This window comes from Acomys minous (assembly GCF_964271855.1).
Source record: "Acomys minous genome assembly, chromosome: 3".
NCBI lineage: Eukaryota > Metazoa > Chordata > Mammalia > Rodentia > Muridae > Acomys > Acomys minous.
In genome coordinates, this window is record NC_140485.1 from 146497866 (window position 1) to 146518001 (window position 20136).

At 37.6% G+C, this 20136-nt stretch overlaps 1 protein-coding gene across 1 annotated transcript; it reads left to right on the forward strand.

Moving 5' to 3' along the window:
- Positions 1-12567: 12567 nt before the first annotated feature.
- On the forward strand, positions 12568-13491 carry LOC311593853 (olfactory receptor 2J3-like; the record flags this gene model as incomplete). The annotated part of the gene is made up of 1 exon (XM_084775242.1): positions 12568-13491. One exon carries the CDS (start codon positions 12568-12570, stop codon positions 13489-13491), a length of 924 nt encoding a protein of 307 aa, XP_084631368.1.
- Between the last annotated feature and the right edge of the window lie 6645 nt (positions 13492-20136).

Here is a 20136-nt window from a genome sequence, read left to right on the forward strand (position 1 = left end):
TCATAAAACAAAATACAGAGATTAAATTATTTGAATAAAAACACCTTTTTTTTCAAAATATAGAATTATATGAAAAGCTTAGCCAGTGAATCTCATAACTTTCCACTTTTTATAGTATAAATATAAATATGTTTCACATGATTCTTTTGTTCATCTGTCTACCCTGAAACATATTCCCTACTGACTGTAATGCAGAATTTTAATATGTGTTTAATATCTTTTAGATTTTGAGATTCTTGGTACTTTAGATGGATGTGCTATATCTGTTGACCAAATAGAGATATCTTACGGATGAAATTGCAATTTAAGATAAAAGAGGATATACCCTTAAACAATTTGGTTTTTCATGGTGAACATGCTAACAAATTAAGGTCATTTCTAAAATAATTCCAGAAAGTTTGGCAATAAATCTTTAATATAAATGTCTACTGCTAAGTGTGTGGATGATGATGTTAGTAATTAAAATAGAGCAAAGAAATAAACCACTTAATTTTTAGTGAGCTTAGGGACATGGTAAGTTAGGTTTCATGGATAAACCAGGGTAACTTACAGTTCTACTTCTCTATCAACACCTTGTTTTTTAAAAATATCATTGTATTTTAGTTCTTTGGTATGGTGCACTGGATTTTAAATGAAAATATTAAAATGTCTAGTGTTACTGGGGTATAATTCACACAGAACTGCATGCAAACAAAGGCCACTGTGTGGTTTTATGTATATGAACATGTTAGTGTTATATAACATAAATCATATTATACCACAGTATACATATTATACTATACTACAAACACAAAATTATACACACACACACCACATACAAGCAACACACAACACACACATAACACACACACACACACACAAATATGAGAGAGAGACAGAGACAGAAAAATAGTGTATGTCCTTGGTCAAATAGATGTTTTAATTTTTTTCTTCCATAGGTAGTTTTTTGTATATGCATGTAGTGATATAAATGTCTATGTAAAAATAAAAAATATTTAGTATTAAAAAATAAAATTTCCTTCCAGTCTCTATATGTTTTCTTCTTTTAAAAAGACTTTCAAAAATGCATTATTTTTGTTTTTGGGAAAAATGCTTTGTTTTGTTTTTACAAAATTAGGCTCTTAGAGTTTTCATTGAGATTATATTAAATTTATGGAACAGTTTGGGAAGAACTGCATCCCAAAGACCTTTTCTATTCTGAGAAAGAAATCTTTTATCATTATTTTCTAGTGATATATATATCACAATATATATAATATATACACACACATATATATATGTTTTATATATATATATGTATATATATATATATATATATATATATATATATTGACCTTTGAGTGTTGCATGGTTTTTAATGCCACTGTTAGCTGGCTTTTGTAAACTGGCTTGTATCCTGTGACAGTGATGACTGCACAGTTCATTTGTAGTTTGAATAAATTTATCTAAATATGCATGTGTGTAATGTGATGGCAAGTCTGTATCTGTGTTCACTTGTGGCTAGTATCATGTGTGTGCACATAAATGTGGAGACTAAAGGTTTATTTCAGATGTCTTCTTCAATCGCCATCTACTTTTATTTATTGAAGCAAAGTCTGCCGTTGCATCCATGTCACTAATGCTGAAGAGTCTGGGTAGCTAGCTTGCTCTGCTTACAGATATATTCCCATGTTTTCCTATTAAAACTTATACAATCTTTTCCTTGAAGACTATAGCTCTTCATTTTTCAATATTTATTTATTTTCCATTTTTTGTTCCAGAGTCACTAATATAATATCTATCACATACTTTAGGCTACAGTCATTTCATGTTAAGTCATGACCAATTGCAAAAAATATCACACGTTTTGGATGAGTCAACCTGTAACTTATCTGGGAGCCTTCTTCCTGATAAGTAACTTTCAGTCAGAGTGTTAAACATGTTATACAAAGTTCCTCCCTGTTGTTCACAAGACTCCTATGCATTGCTCAATGTTTTGCTGTGAGTGTCAGGATCTTCAAAGCGCCTCTGGGTGGAGCCCCTCAGAGGACAACTCGGTTAGGCTTCTGTCCGCAGAGTGTTGTTGATATTGTCAGGCGTTGGCTCTTTCCCATGAGGCGGGTCTTGGGTTGGGCCAGGCATTGTTTGGACATTCCCCCAATCTCTGCTCTGTCTGTTCTATCTTTATCCCTGCACACCTTATAGGCAGGGTGAGCTTTGGGTTGAAGTCTTGTGGATGAATTGATGTTGTCCTTCCTCTACTAGAAGACTTGTCTAGTTAGTGGGTGTCTTTTTTAATCTCTATGGCCCTTGATACTAGGAGTCTCTTATAAACCCTTTCAATAAAAGTTTTAAGTTAACTGCCTGTTGCAGATTTTTATGTATCTTAATTATACCCAATAAAGTTATAAATATTGAGGTATAGAGAGTTTACAGAATAGACTTAAAAATCTTGAGATAAAGTTTATACTTTAACAAAAGTTTTAGAGAGTTAAATAAAAACCAAAGGAATATAAGATACTTAGCAGTGATCTCCACTGGAAATAGCTTACAGTTTTTAGCTGTTTTAAACCACATAGCATCTTTTCCAGGACTGGTTTGTTTTATTCTCTGTTCCATGTCAGTGACATATGGCCTGCCTGGTGGAGGACAAAAATTAGAAAACATTTAAACAAGCATGCTTGACTTGACAGAAGGTGGGCCATCGCCCAACTCCAAAGACAGCTTTTTATTAAAGTAGAAGAGCATAAAACACTATGTTACTATTATTTATACCAAAAAGACACCCGAATCCCTGAAAAACTGAGTCCAATGACGAGACAGAAGGACCAGAGCAAGAGAGAACAAAGAAAGTTCAGAGATAAGAGACTCTGAGCACAGTTCAGAAGCAGTAGTGAGCAGGTAACAGATCAGGTAGCTGAGAGACTGAGCCAACAGTTCCTAGGGGAAAATGAGTTGAGGCAAGAAGTTAGCCATGTCTAAAGATAGGGTAAGCTGTAGGAGGGAGCTGAGATACAGAGTGAACTAATTAGTGAGGAAGGAGCTACAGGCAGCTTGGAGACCCAGGAGGTAGGAGATCAGGTAAGTTGATGGTGACACCCAACTATGAAGAAAGAACATTCCTGAAGTTTGGGTTCCTGTGTCTGTCTATAACTGAAATGATTATTGGAGGCTCAGAAACAGATGCAAGTGGTAGAGACAGAAAAATGAAACCAATAAATACAAGACACTGATTGGAGGCCATCAATACAAACCAGATCCAGAGGGTAGGCAGCAACATACTAGTCCCAACCCTGCACTTAGGAATTCTTATGCTGTGTCCAGCTTTTCCCACAAGTCACCACATTGGTGTCCCAGACAGACCAGAAACCTGAAACCTAGGTTTAATTTTAAACCCCAAATCTAGATTTATCTTACTTCTAGGGGTTCCAGATATAGATAGATATACAAGTAGAATCCATCAAAAAAGTTTTAGGTAGGACAGTGGTGTGATCTAGTCAGTTTCTGCAGCTGAGGAATGGCATTTTGGTATTTTCTTCCAGGACTGACAATTGTTGTCCTTGCTTTTGGAAGGAGCCCTACTTCAGGGCATGAGATCTTTTCATTGGGGATGTTGCAGTCTAAAATAGCTGCACAAACTGTTCAGACTCTGGTCTCAGTCAGATATGGATGGCTAATTAAATGCACAACACAAGACTAATCATGATTAGGGACACAGAGTGGATTTGTGAGCCAAAATATGACACTGACCTGCTTTTAGTGTAGCCTTTTTTAAAAATAGGAAAAATATATTTCATTATTGCCTAAATAGACAAAGTATTATCAACTGACCTTTATGCTGATTATTCTTAAGTGAGGAGAGTGAGGGGTAGTTAAGGTCTTCCAGAGTACCACCAGAGTGTGGCCAAGTGTGGAGATAATAGAACATGGGTTATGACACAAGTGAGCCATAGCATGAAGTTAGCTTGACCCTCTGGAAGGGTTGCATAGTGTCAGGCATGAATAACTATTTCTAGGAAGCAGAGTTAAAATTTTGAACTTAATTTCACCCTATAAACAAAGATGGGGACCAAACAGAATACATTCATCTTTCTTACAAATAGCAGGCCTTAATAGGGGCCTCCAAATGTCAAGGGGTGTTATTTCAAATGAATATCCCAGATTTTTCTATTTTACCAATAAAGACTCAGGAGCTAGATGCTATGGTGGAAAACCTGTTAGCTCAGAAAAGCAGGCAACACACCCACCTGACCTTCCTACTCAGCTCACATCCCAATAGAAAAGGCCCAAAAGGCTCACTAGGTCAGTTGACATCACACGAGGAAAAGGACAAGAATCCCAAGACCAAATGCTTGATAGCTCAGTGCCCAAAAAGCCAAAGGCCAAGGAGCTGAGGAACTCAAGAGCTAGAGAGCTAAGAGCCAAAGAGCTAAAAGCTAGATGTAAAGCCGAAAGATCTAAAGGGCACTTCTACTTCTACACATGACTTTAATCCTTGTCAGCTGGTTTCTTTCTTTGCCTCCTGACCTCAGGTTAACGTTCTTAAATCCTGTATATAGATAGCTCTTGAATTAAAGGTATGTGTTAGCCCTTTACCACACCAAACAAAAGACAGGCTTTTACAGTTCACAATCTCAGGATCACATTGGGATCAAATGTTCTTCAACAAAGGAATACCTGAAGAGAAATAGTCCCTAGACATGTGACCACCAGAGGACCTGTTCTAAACAGAGTAGAGAGCCAGAAGCAGCCTCAACCTCCAGTGTGCTAATGGTTTTAAGGGAAAAATAAAACACAATTGTGACATATACAGAAAGGCAGTTCTGGACATCTGCAGCAAGCAAGCATTGATTACAGAAGCATTTCTTTAAGTGTTTCTCAGCCATTTGATATTCCTCTGTTGAGATTTCTCTGTTTAGTTCCAAGCCCCATTTCTCAATTGGATTATTTGGTTTGGTGGTGTTTAATTTCTTGAGTTCTTTATATATTTTGGATATTAGACCTTTGTCAGATGTAGGGTTGGTGAAGATCTTTTCCCAGTCTGTAAGCTGTCGCTTTGTTCTCTTGACAGTGTCTCCTGCCTTACAGAAGCTTCTCAGCCTCATGAGGTCCCATTTATTAATTGTTGACATTAATGTCTGGGCTGTTGGTGTTCTGTTCAGGAAGTTGTCTCCTGTGCCAATATGTTCCAGGCTCTTCCCGATTACAGAAGCAGAGAGACAGCAGTTAAATGATCAGTTAACCTTTAGCCCAGGGTCACATTGCATAGGAATTCCAGCATTCTTTGGAATGATTTCACAAGGTGACATAAATGTAGTTCAGTAGCTCCCTACACTTTTTTTCAACAAACTTCATCTTTTTATCCTTTTTTACTATACTTTCTTATACACTTTTATTGTACACATTCTACAACTTTTTACCTGAACCAGATTACCTAATTTCATATAATCCATTATATGTGTCTATTATAGCTGTTTTTAAAATATGTTTTTGATTGTTGTATATATTGTTTATGTAATAATATTTTTAACTGAATGTGGCCACCTCACTTCTCTTTTTTCAATTTGTTTCTGTTATGTGATTAAGTTTTTGGGTGACCAATTAAAATGTACATGTGCAGTGACAAATTTAAGTATTGTGATCATATATTAAAACGGATAAATACATTTTATTTCATAAATGTTAGAACTCTAATTATCTTAATACTTTTTAAAATGCCATATTTGATAAAAACTTTTGATACCTATTAATTTAGTAGACTGCTAGCTTCCACCAATCCAAAAATTAAGAATGTCATCAGATGTCATCCACTATCTTGTTGTAACTAATTTTGTCTTGATTTAAAAGCTTTGTTGCTGTAAAATATAAAACCCCATGAAACTGATTTCACTGTGTTCTCAGACCATGGTCACTCAAAATGTATCCAGAATAAACTCTCTATATCTCCTTTAAGATGGTTGCTGTAGTTTTATGTCAACAATACTAATACTCTATGATTTTGAAAACTGAGAAAACCACAAATTTCATACGAGTTTGTGTTACAGTGTTTTGTTTGGAATAACATGTTTTTTTTCCTTAAAATTATTTACTTATATAAGATCATGCACAAAGAAAGGCCAAAAACATTCAGTTCATTTCTTTTTCTATTGTGTTTATTTTTAACTAATAATTATTTTTGAATTATCAGAATTTCAATTTAACAACAAATAATTATGAAATCCACCATTATACTAAACTTTTGAATTTTATATTGAAGTTTAAGCTTTGGATGTAAATTTTAGGACATCCAGATTTAATGTTATGTATTTTTAATTCCATGTCTGTCAGATTTAGCTATTGACATTTCGAGGACTCAGGGAAGATTTAAGGTATAACATTATAACCCATCCTCTCTCTCAGAGGGTGGTTGAGCCAGACTTTCGTTGTTATCTTGGTTCAAGTGTTGTGGCGTCAAGGGGAGGACATTCCTGGGAAACAGTGTAACCTGCACAAGCCCCTGCAGGACATTAATTGGCTCTTTGGGATTTACACTCCCAATGCTACAGTCGAGGGAATCAATTCTTCTTGGTCTCAGATAAGACCTCTCTCTTGATACACTGGAAGTACAGACTTTTACTTTCTGGAGACAAACAAGTACTTTAGTGCCCTCAGAGCTCTCTCTTCTGTAGCAGAATCAGGTGGAGGCGCTGTTAGCACTCTCAAGGACACCAACACCAGCCGTCAGGTCAACCACACAGGAGAGAGATTGGCAGGTAAGACAACAATGGGCATTGGCCACTATATATAAGATAAAACAATGTCTGTCAGTGCTGGTGGGGGGGGGGGTGTCACAACTGTTTCCTCTATAGCACATACTTTCCACCTAGAGAAAATAACTTACTCATAGAACAAAAAGTAACTTCATTTTCTACCCCTACAGTATAAAGAAATTATGCCAGAAATTTCTTTTTTATTTGCATCGGGCATTTGTCTTTTTAAAAGATTTGTTGCTAAGCTGTCTGTAGAAGAACTCATTAATGCATAAAGATAACTCACAGACACTACTTTGTTCTATTTAGTTAAAGTACTCTTTCATAGAGGCTGTTGATACAAAAATCATAGCTCTTCTATTAAAGGAAATAAAAACTAATTTTTTTCTGGATCCATTTTGAATGACCATGGTCTCTCCTCATTCTATATTTTAGTGTGGAAGTAGTTTCATGAAGTTTTATAATTTTACAGAAAAAAAGAAAGCTTTTAAAGAAAAGAAAGATTAAAATATATTTGTGGTTACATCAGAGGTGCTTGTTATAATAATAGTGGAAGAAGTGTTCTGTGGGCATAATATGCTATCTGATGGCCTTCTTAGCTTTTAGGTTGGTGAGAGGTAGTGGCCTAAAAAGTTAATAGATTTCGAAGAATCCTATCTACTAGTCAAGATGTTAGTTTAGGCACAGAGATAGGCAGGAAATGACTATTCTGGAGGACTATGCCTAGGCTAAGATAACGGAACTAGCCTCTGGGCCAGCAACATTACAGTCTTCCAACAGTGCTGCACTTCTAACCCATCAATCAGTCTCTGCAGGAAAGGCTTCTTTTTGGCAGGTTTGTTCAAAGGCAAGAAGAAAATTATGTGTTCCATAGGAAGCAATTACAGAAACTGTGCCCAAACCCACCATGACATGTTTCCATTCTAAGAGAAGTTTTAAAAGATCTTTTAGAAAATTTCCATCTTTAATTAAATGGCAGTAACCTCCAAGATGGGACTATTTTAAAATAGTTTATTTAGAACAAACTAAAATCAGATTCATTAGTATGATATATTAAGTGAAATTGTTTCTCTAGGGGATAGTCAAGAAGTGCAATAATTCAAATCTATGTTTAGAATTTAAATTCTATGTTACTGATCGTCAATCCCAAAAGAAACACCAAAATGACAATCTTGGCTCAGCTCAAACTGGACGGACTGCAAGGTGGAGAGATAGAAGGTCACATGCAACGCTGCTGAGCAACCTGTGAGGTTTCTATCTACCAGCAAGGGCCAGTTCCCTAACATATACCTGTGTTTACATATCAAAGCCCATGCTAGCCACCAGACTCCTTTGGTTCCCGTTTACACATATCTGTTATGTATTTCAAATTCCATCTAGCCTCCTGGACTCTCTCTCCTGCTCCTTTACCCTAAGCTCCCAGCCTGTTCCACGTCACAGGATTCCTTCCCCTCAACATGATTTTTCTACACCCAGTTCTCTAGCCCTGGCCATGGCTATAGTCTGCTTCTTTTTCCCTCTCTGCTCTGAACTCTTCTAGATGCCTCTGGAGCTTCTTTCTCTCTTATCTACAATAAAAATCTTCCTCCCTAACCATGGAGCAGACATTTCAGTGGCTTCTTTATGGCTCCATGCTTACACTTATTTTCCTAGGGAAAAAAAAAGACAAAATGCAGTGATAGCAGCTCATCCTGTAGCATGGATAATTCTCCCCCTCACTGCCTAAGTCAGTTCTCTTCTCCATCTTTTCCTCAAGTCCTCCTTTGCTCCTGGATGTGCTCACTGGACTTAGTTTTCTTACAAAGAACCAGCCTGCCTCCATCTTGGCTTAAATTCTATCATATAATAAAGACAAATATTAATCTTAAAAACTTAATTTATTATAATTTATTCAGATTACATCCTAATTGTTATCCTCTTGCTTTTATCTTCCCTTTACCACCCTCTCTTGCTCTTCTGCCCATTTATCCTCCCCTAGGCCTCTGACAGAAGGGGACCTCTTCCCCCACCACATGACCATAGCCTATCAGGTCTCCTCAGGATTGCCTGCCTCCCTTCCTCTGTGTGCCACTGGGGTCGCCCTACCAAGGGGAAGTTATAAAACTGGGGGCACCAGAGTTCATGTCTGAGGCAGTCCCTGTAAGAGTGTGGCTTGTAACCATTACAGCAGTATTATCTAACCCACTATTATAATCAGTAAAGACACAGACACTGCATAGATTTTAGAATATGCTTATTTTACCCAAGGCATGGCAGATATTACCTACTGGGCTATATCCTTAGCTCTCAAGGCCCCACACCATGTCATTTGTTCTAGTAATTTCTTTCTGGGATACCTCACATCCACAATTCCATAAAAATTTGCTTATTCTGGATTGCTTTCCTCCATCCATATCAATCTGGCCATGTTTTCTCTCCAAGCTAGCTAACACATTGTGGCTGCTCTTCTCTTTCTTCTTCTGACACCTGCCTGTTTCTCCCAGGTCTTTCTCTCCTAAAGCCCATGAACCCTCACCATGCCTTCCTTCCTCAGGCCCTGCCCAGGTATCAGCTTTTTATTGGTAACACGAATAATTTCTTAGGCAAGGTTTATACAACAAGGACAGGTATACATGAGAATGTGCTGGGCAGCAACTATTTCATGGGAACCAGTAATTACCATCAGAATACAAATCATCAGACCAACCCACAAGAGACAAATTAGGTTCTGTTTGTGTTTATGATTAAATCTCTGTTTCTAAAGGATTGACAATATTCCCTACCTATAACCTTAGCTACAAATGAATCTGTACTGACTATTCCAGGAACAGCAATTATGTCTTTGTTTCAAAAGATAATAAGCGTATTACAACCCTACTCTAGTTTCAAAAGAGTTGTTATGGCTATCTGTTATTATGTCCACTTTGCAACTGTATCTTTATTTCAGGAGTTCACTACCACTAACTTGTTAGGATGTTTTGCTACTGTAAACCTGACTATTTTGCCTGCCAAACCCCTTATTTGAAACACCTCTTCTCTTGAAATATAAAAGTTTGGTCAAACTAAGGCACCATCAAGGACAATACAGGTGGTAAACTTTAATCCCCTACCCAGATCTAACCAATGCTCAGAACACTCTCCACAGTAGAGTGGAGAGTGGGATATTACTTTCTCACGTACTCTGGTGCCTCACATTTGACCATGTCCCCTGGAGGGGGAGACCTGGTGGCACTCAGAGGAAGGACAGCAGGTTACCAAGAAGAGACTTGATACCCTATGAACATATACAGGGGGAGGTAATCCCCCTCAGGAACAGTCATAGGGAAGAGGAATAAGGGGAAATGGGAGGGAGGGAAGAATGGGAGGATACAAGGGATGGGATAACCATTGAGATGTAACAAGAATAAATTAATAAAAAAAAAAGCTTTGTCTTCCTCACATCCATGGCTGACATCTTGAACCTCACTTTAGGAGGAAGCAGCTTGTATACACTAATACAAAAGTATTGCTTGAATTAATTGCTTGTTGTAGTTACTTTGGCCATGATGGTTTGGGTCGGTGGTCTTTCTCCACCCATTTTTGGAATTCACACTTTTCTTTTATATAATGTGTTTCTAGAGCACATTCTAGCATCCTTTCATCCAGACACTCAGTTTTATTAGCTTTGACATTTCGTTAGTACTCATACATGAATATGTCCATAATCTGTGGCTCTTTTAAAACTATCTATTTATATTATATTTCTAACATAAACAACCATCATGCAAGTAAATATATTAGAAAATAAAGTTATTTCTTTTTGTAGGCACATGTAATTGAGGTATAATATATATCTCCCTGCATACATAACAACTTCTGAAGTTGATGTGTCTTTTCTCTCACATGTCTGTAAGACTATTAAAATTGCAATTGTGCTTCCTATTACCACATAAGCAGACTTTTTTCAAATAAAACAAAATTTAAATAATTTACTTACTGTTACCAGAGTTGGGAAATCACAAAATGTATCACAAATCATCTTCCCACTACCCATCCTCAATAAGCCAATTTAAAAAGCCAAATTAAAAGTGGAAGGAAAATAAAAAGATTTAGTCAGTGTGGTCATATTATGGAGAGGGGCAAAGAGATCCAGGAAACACTCCCAAGTCAGTGTTCAGAGCCCTGAAGTGAGATTAAAAAAAATGTTCATAAAGGGCCAAGCAGTCTAGGTCAAGGCGTAGCTCCACACACTTCTGACTCATTATTGTCTGGGCTTCAGCCTCATCTTTTAAGGTGGTTTGATGAGTTGTTAGAACTGTGTGAAATCTCTTTCTGGGATACACATTGCCCCATAGCCTGACACTTTTTTCTTTCAAAGCATGACATTTTCAGGAAAATTTCTATTTCCTGGTGCTCATTGTTTCAATAATCTGAAAGGCAAAGTAAGAGACACTATGTGCCTCTTTATAATTTCATTTTTCCAGGATGGCTATATTATCACATAAACAGAAACTATTTGAAAATACTGAAAACAAATTTTAAACAATTTGTTATAAATGACAATTTGTTGAGTGGAAATCATCTTCCCTCACTCTATGTTAGATATTTATTCAATTAACGACTGCACATCTGATATCCTAGGATGAATGAGAGCTTGATTCTCAGGAAGTGATTTTTTTCTATAAAGATGCAAACATCTACACACAATATAAACCTATTTCATATTCTTTTTCATTAACACTGTGTTATGAAAAATTTTTGAGAATAGTTACAAAAAGAACAAGTAACACTAATTTGTCTCATACTTGAAATGATCCCTAATGTACATTTTCCTGGGAACGTTTTGTCATAACCTATATTTATTGTCTATCAACCCAAAATTTACCAACATCAACATGTCCTATTGTTTATCTATGTTCCGTCACTTATTTATCTATCATCTATCATGTATCTACTTATCTACCTATCATCTATCTATCTCATCTATATATCTGTCTATTATCTAGTTATCATCTATCTATGATTATCTATCTAAGTATAAATCATCAATTACATTTTTCTGGAATGTTGGGCCATTGATTAAACATGCTGCATTTCCCTTTACCTGTGTTTCTTGATATTTCTTTCTAAAAACAATATGATTATGTAAATTCTGTACAGTTAAAATGTAATTTTAATTAATTTAAATGTAAACTAAAAATAAATTAAAATGGGCAAAATTACCAAAGTCAGCATTTAAATTTTTCCATGTCTCTGAACAGTTTGTGCTAGGTTTTCAAGTGTGTGGTCATCTGCACACCAGCTTTTAAAAATCTATTGTAACCAACTCCTCAATCTTAATTTATATAATAACTAACATTTTTGAAGAGTACAGGAAAAATATTTTGTGTTCTGAATTTTCCTCATGTTTCTCCATAACAAGAATTTATTGTGTCTTCTCTACAGTAGTAAAACTTCAGCAATATGACGTTTCCAAATATCACATAGCAGCCATGTAGTGCTGGTTTTATGCCATCACTAATAAGCTGACAACATGTGGTCATGGAGGCATCAACAAGATTTCTGAACTATAAAGGTTACTTTGTGACTAACAAGTAATTTATAAGAAGATAGCATAGGCAATGCAAATAACACTTTCTCAGGAACTATATTAGATACCTTTGAATCCACTCAGGTCATCTAGCCATCGTTCATCTTATAATTTATAGTTAGGCTTCTATCAAACAGGATACTTTTGTCTCTCTTACTGATTTTTCTTTTGACTTCATAGGATGTAAGTTCAATGACTCTTTATACTCTTCAAGCAACAGGTGTAATTCTGCCTCTTAGCACTCAAGTTTTCTTTGAAGTGAAGACAAAACAAAAGAGAAAGTAAATTAGTATGGAAAATATCAATGCAAGTTCTGAAGAGTACTTCATTCTCCTAGGTTTCTCTAAGTGGCCTCACCTGGAGGTTGTTCTTTTTGTGGTGATCTTAGTTTTCTACTTGGCAACACTAACAGGCAATCTGTTCATTATTGTCCTGTCACACTTAGACTCCCACCTGCACACACCCATGTACTTCTTCCTCTCGAACCTCTCTGCTCTGGATCTCTGCTACACCACTAGCTCTGTCCCTCAGCTGCTGTTCAACCTCTGGGGTCCACAGAAGACAATATCTTATGCTGGTTGTATGCTGCAACTCTATTTAGTCCTTGCCTTTGGTACCACAGAATGTGTTCTGTTGGTGGTGATGTCCTATGACCGCTATGCAGCTGTGTGCAAACCCTTGCATTACTCTGTCATCATGAATCCTCGTTTCTGCCACATGCTGGCAGCAGCCTCCTGGGTATGTGGATTTATGGACTCAGCACTACATTCTCTCTTTACTTTCTGGGTTCCCCTGTGTGGGCATCACCAAGTGGATCACTTCTTCTGTGAAGTCCCAGCACTGCTTCAGTTATCCTGTGCTGATACTCGAGCTAATGAGATGACTCTATTGGTGGCCAGCTCCATTTTTGTTCTCATCCCTCTTATCCTCATTTTCACTTCCTATGGTGCTATTGCTCGGACTGTCCTAAGGATGCACTCAAGCACAGGATTTCAGAAAGCATTTGGGACATGTGGAGCCCATATTATGGTTGTGTCACTCTTTTTCATTCCAGCCATGTGCATTTATCTTCAGCCTCCAACAGAAAATTCTCAAGATCAAGCCAAATTTATTGCCCTCTTCTATATTGTTGTCACACCTAGCCTGAACCCTCTCATCTACACTCTAAGAAACAAAGATGTGAGAGGAGCAGTAAGAAGACTGATAGGTCAGTAGTATCCTGAGTACTAGTGACCTTAGCAATGTGATGGTGCATCTCTTTCCCAACATTCTCCAGCCCATCCTTTGTTCAACCACTCTGCTACTCAAGCGGTAAGACTTGTTTTTATTCTTTCACAGACTCACACAGTATTATGGTGCATATAAATAGGCTGTATCTGACTAAGACAACTTTTGTTGAACAAAGCCTTATTAAAAGTCATATTTAAAAATCAGCAATGTTCTGTCCTCAGATTATAACTTAATGAATGCACATTTGTTCAGTCTGATAAGAGATTTCTTGTATTTGCTGGTTGAAAGATCAGCTTTTAAAATTTCTAATGAAATAAAACATTGCAACTTAAAAAGTTTTTTTTTGTTTTTTTCAACACAGCGTTTCATGTAGTCCTCACTGTCCTGGAACTTGCTTTGTAGAACAGGCTGGCCTTGAACTCACAGAGATCCAACTGCCTCTACCTCTCAAGTTCTGGGATTAAAGGCAAGTGCCACCATGCCCAGCTAATTAAAAATATTTATAATTCATCTTTTAATCTTTTATTTTCAATGCAGAACATTTTTGTGTTGTATCTTTTTTTAAGGCACAATTAAATGTTTTATGTTAAAAATGAGAAAATAAGATGCCTGACAATAGATGTTAGATGGAGTAGTTTATTAAATAAGCATAAGGAAAGAAGGAAAAGGAGGAAGAGGCATAGTGTGCATGTGCACGTGCGCGCGCACACACACACACACACGCACACACACACACACACACACACACACACACAGAGGAGAGAAAGAGACAGAGAGACAGAGAGAGCCAGAGAGAGCCACAGAGAGATACAGAGATATACTGAAACATATATGTGGGCAGAAGACAAAGTTAGTAGGTTAGGGAGAAAATTTCCTTTAGGTGTACATTTGAAACTCTTGGGAGAGCAAGGAGAAAAGGCTTGAAAATAAGGAGAGACAATGCTGACAATGTTTGAAATTTTTGTGAGAGCAATGAAAAGGTTTGAACATGGGGAACTTCCTTCCATTTTACTCTGTTGTTGGTTGTTTCAGACTTGTCCAGATTTGTTTGCAGAGGTGTGTAAGCTTAGCAGCCTTTAATGTGGGCATAGAAATGTGAAATTCTCAGAAGGCATCCCAGAGGAGCCTGGCAAAGTGGTGCATGGACTGTGTCTCATGGGGAGGTAAAGCCAGTCATCCATTAGGACCTCCCCAGAAACTGATTGTGATTCAAAAGACAAGTACATAGACTATTCCAGTGACCCCTCAGTGCTGGTCAGTGGCCAAAAGAGCACAGCTCTGCAGCTGAGCTAGACTGGGGACATAGCCACCTAGTGCACCAGGATTTTTTCAGAAGCCAAACAGAGGTGCCGGGGTTGGGGGCTGGTGGATTGTGACAGAAGTCTCACCCAGTGGGAATAGTCCTAGTTGTAGGTCATTGAAAAGGACCAGCCACAATCATGCAGACCGTAGTTGGGTACCTCCCCTCCAACACCAGAAAGGTGTCAACAGTCTCTTGGACAATGGGAAGCATTTACTAGGAAGGGGGAATCTAGCTGGTGTTGGGTGCAGAAAGATTGGGTGCAGGTAGTTAGGGGAGCTGCAAAACCAGGGAAAGGGGAGGAATTCCATCCTCTGAGATAGGTGATAGGTAGGAAATGTACACTTTGGATTGACAAGTACTTTCCTAGATTCCATTTGACCTGAGAGGTGGATTTTCTATAGTTTATAAAAATCCTTTTAAGTTCATAAAGGGAGATAAATTTTAGACATGTTAGCATCATCATTGAAGTTGGAAGTGAAACACAAATGTAGAAAAGGCAGGAAATATATAATGTAGCAGAGGCTTAGGAAAAGAACTTTTTGTTCAAAGCACTAATGTTTTTTGTGGTAAGCTTAGGAAAGGCAGAAGCCTTGTGGATCTTTCTGACATCTGCAGAATGGTAACATGGGTATGTAAGAAATCTCTGTAGAGTAGAAGGGAAAAGGCTTACTTTGGCATCAACACATATTATTAAAGAGAAGCTTCTTCCCTCTGTCCAGAAGACTGGAGGTATATAATTTTTAGCACAATGAGAGACATTTTAAGAAAAAGACAAACCAAATGAAATTTTACAATCTGAGCTAGGAAATACGATAGTGCAACATATAGTGGAATGTTTTACCATAGTTGGATGAGTAAATCAGAGCTCTATTGATCAGTGTCAATACTCTGAACAGTTAATAAAATATCATAACAACAGGGTTAATAAAACATCTTTTTAAAAAATTTAACCTTCACAACTTAGAAGATTTTCTTAGACCTTCTTACATTCACAACTTGCATTTACCAACTTAGAAGATTTTCTTAGCCATCTAACATTCTTAACCTGCTTGTATCAACCGTAATATACCATATTATACTCTCCAACATTCATAAAACACATTCTGGATGCTTTAAGACATAGGTGAAATTGTTGAAAGTAGTCACTGTCCTTTAGCTAAGAGAATGGTAAAATGAAGTCTGATATCAAGGTAGACTGTATCTAGACCTGACAGGTAAAGTTTGTTCTCCAGCATATGAAGAGGAATGGGAAGGTGTCTGAAGCCTCCCATGACAGAAGTTGGCACTATGACTATGCAGCCTGAGTATGAGGTTAAAACAGACCAGTAGTGTTACCCTGGGCTGGGACAGGCTACTGAATATAAGAACCATCTGTACTCCACCAGGTGAAGGAACTTGAAGGCTTGAACTGTCTAAAGCTCTTATGCTGGCTGAGCCTCCAGTGGCTGGGCACAAACGACAAGCTTCTGTGGTAGCATTTTGACATCCATAGGCCAATGGCTATGGAACCAGTATCAGTTTCTGGCTGCAGTATCTGTGGGATCAGTGCCTCCTTTTTGGCTACATTGGAAATAGGTCCCTAATGTAGCTAGCTCAGGCTGGACCCTGTAGGGAGGGTGCATTCCAGAGCTTTCTTTTATCAGGGCAGAGGCTAATGCCTAGGGCATAGATTTTGCTGTAGCCAAGCCTGCAGAGAAGCCTCTTTTTGGGTGTTAAAGTGCCAACAACCATCCTGTTAAAGGAGCTTATTAGGCATGTGGGCTTTCTAGGAGGTGATCTGATATTTTGCAAGGTCTATACTGTGATTCCACTTCAAGAATTACTTCCAGCCTCTGACAGGATATCGAGAGCCATTGATTGGAGGGAGTTCAGTAGGCATGAACGATCTCTTTAAGGATTCCAGTATTTGGCAAGGTCTGTACTTGATGCAGTTTGCACCCTCTGCAACCCCATCAACTGTACGCTGCTGCATCTTTCTAAAAATCTGGCATTAGAGCTGGGCATGGTGGTACTTGTCATTAATCCTAGAACTCAGGGAGGCAGAGGCAGGTAGATCATTGTGATTCTAAGGCCAGCCTGGTCTACAGACTGAATTCAGGACAGCCAAGTTTACATAGAGAAACTCCATCTTGAAAAACCAAAAGGATACAATAACTGGCATTGGTGTGAACTATCACTTTCTGAATATTGACCAACTCTGATTGAACAAACTTCCTACAGGATCTTGTAGAGGATGTACTATTGTTCAGATGAATTAATCCCTGATTATGGAATTCCAGATTTGATTCAAATAGTTTTAAAAGTTAAATTGTTTTAGATCTTCTAAACCATTTTATAGAGTGTATGACGGCAATAAATATCTTTTGGTTCTCTAGAGGCCTCACTAGCAGATAACCTTGAAGCAGATTTGTGGCCTCAGGTAAGCCTTCACTCCAGATGGCACCAAGAATCCTAGTATTTACCATGAATATAGGCAAGTTGGTTTAAACTTTCCATCAACCCCAGGTATAATGGGGCTTCCTAGAAATGTCTAAATTAAGCATGAGACTTAGCGTCTAAACATACAAACTGTTCTGTTATAACTCCTTATATCTTGTTACTTTGTGGCATCATAGCTTGTCATACTAAATTTAGTCTGTTTCTTAGAATGAAAGACAGATAAAACTATTGTCCTGAACTAATGATGAAATGAGAGATAGCTAGCTGGAAAATGTATAGCCAGTTCAGTCCTAATTGAAAAGTCATATATTCTTATAAGTTTTAGACCCTGTTAACATTTAGGTCTTGCCAACCTTTGTCACTCTGAATTCACTGTGAAGTTATATAGTGGATACATAGATAAGAAATGTTTAGCTTTAAAACATGTAACCTGTTGAATTTTAGAATTCATCTACTTTTGTGATTAATTGCCCTTTTTTGACTATGAGGTAATTCCTCTTTTCAGGATTGTAAGTATGGTAACCAACAACAAACGACATTGAAATTGGGAAGCTTAACTTCAGATGAAGTTAAGATGCCTAACTTCATCCACCTTTTCTCTTGAATGTATGTGGGTGTGAGTGGTTTATTTTCTTTTTAAAAAATAATTTATTTGTTTTTATTTTATGTGCATTGGTCTTTTGCTTCCATGTATGTCTGTATGAGGGTGTTAGATCTTGGAGTTACAGACAACAAGCTGCAATGTGGGTGCTGGGAATTGAACCTGGGTCCTTTGGAAGAGCAGTCAGTTCTCTTAACCTTGGAGCCATCTCTCCAGCCCTGCATGGCTTATTTTCTGTCTCTCTCCTATTTCTTATTTCCCTGTAGATTCACAAATAAGTTATCAGACTCAGAGGTTTACCATCAGCCTTCTAGGGCTAAGAGGCTGAAGTTTACATTAGTTTACTTGAGATCTCCAGAAAGAGGCCTATCTATAGATCAAAGAGCCTCCTTTTTTCACCCTTGTGTAGTTTCTAGCTAGAAGGCACTTTTGCAGCCTCAGCTATAGGAAAATTGTGGTCAGTTTAAATTTTCTTCCTAGCCACAGTATAGCTAGTCTCTAGAGAAGGAACCCTGGGCTCCCTTTCCTCTTTTTCATTTTAATCCTGCTCAGTTGCCTGAGGCATCGGCTCTGGCAACTCCAAGAGATGAAGTGAACTGGAAGGGAATCCACATCCAGTCCCAGAGACCCTGTCAGAGCTGCTGCCAGGCACTAACAGTCAGGCAGAGAGTAGGAAACCCTGCTGAGGAGAAGGATTCCACAATCTATTGCTTATCTCAGAAAGGTTATACAGACTGGGAAGACTGAAACCTCCAACAGAGGAGCCCTTCCAACAGATATAGTGAGAATATTTTTGTATGTTCAATTTATATCATATATGTTAGCATCTGTGACAGGTATGTTCAATGCTCTGTATGGAAGGCACACTGTGTTCATTTAAAGTGCCCAAGTAAAACACTGGTATGTTCTCTATTAATGTACATTTTAGTGTAGAATTGTATGCTAGTTGTTCATAGTAACTGAATATTGATTTTGTTAGATAGCATATTAGTTAACGGGTTAAGACATTTTCTGTTTAGGAACAGGTATGGGTTGAAAGGCCCAGTGCAACCAATAATGGTCTTCAACATCTGCTGGGCTTCCAATAAGAACAGAGAGAAACATTAATGCCTTAAATCACTATCTTATACCTCTATCACTTACATTTATACAACTTATAACAAAAGATCAGATCCTTATAACTTAGTCTCTTAAGACCTAAGACCTTGACAACTTCTGTTTAGATGCCTTAAACTATGTTTTCAACCCTCAAATTTATTTAACATTGAAATCTTTCATTTCATCCAGTTATTTCTCATGAGTTCCAGATAGTTGATTACTGATCACTGTCAGGCAGAACAAATTCCTTGAAATAAAGAAGCCAACATGCCTGGTTCATTCAGGGATCAACACAACAGTTTTGTGCATCTGGTAAGCACTTTACCCACTGATCCACATTCTTATTGTAAAGCCATTAGGTTCTAGGGTGGGTTATATGACTTAGACTTATTGCCAAAATGGGTCACTGACACACAAGTCTATAGAGTACTAGGATGATAAACACAGACTATGAAAAATGAAGTTTAAAGAAAAAGTAATATATACAGAACAAGCAATGAATATCACTAATGCTTTTGACAAACAAAACAAGATAAAACCCCTCTGAAATTATAGATGTGGTGACCCCCTCTTCTGTAAGCATCTTCCTGTTGAGTTATGCGCTGATGAACTATTACATTTTGAAGAATTGCAGAACCTAATATCAACCTCAACATAAAAATATGCAACTATAAGCTTGTATTTTCTTTAAAAGTATCAAGAAAATTTAACAATATTGACTAATTTTTAGTAAAACATCACTAGTGAAAAAAAATTTTGAAAATAACCACTGTGTTAACTTCTGCCTCAGGTCATTGTAACATACAATTTCTTTCTTTCTTTTTTGTTTTTTTGTTTGTTTTTTTTTTGTTTTTTTGTTTTTTCTCCTTTATTAATACTTGTTACATCTCAATGGTTATCCCATCCCTTGTATCCTCCCATTTTTCCCTCCCTCCCATTTTCCCCTTATTCCCCTCCCCTATGCCTGTTCCTGAGGGGGATTACCTCTCCCTGTATATGTTCATAGGGTATCAAGTCTCTTCTTGGTAACCTGCTGTCCTTCCTCTGAGTGCCACCAGGTCTCCCCCTCCAGGGGACATGGTCAAAGGTGAGGCACCAGAGTATGTGAGAAAGTAATATCCCACTCTCCACTCTACTGTAGAGAGTGTTCTGTCCATTGTCTAGATCTGGGTAGGGGTTTAAGGTTTAC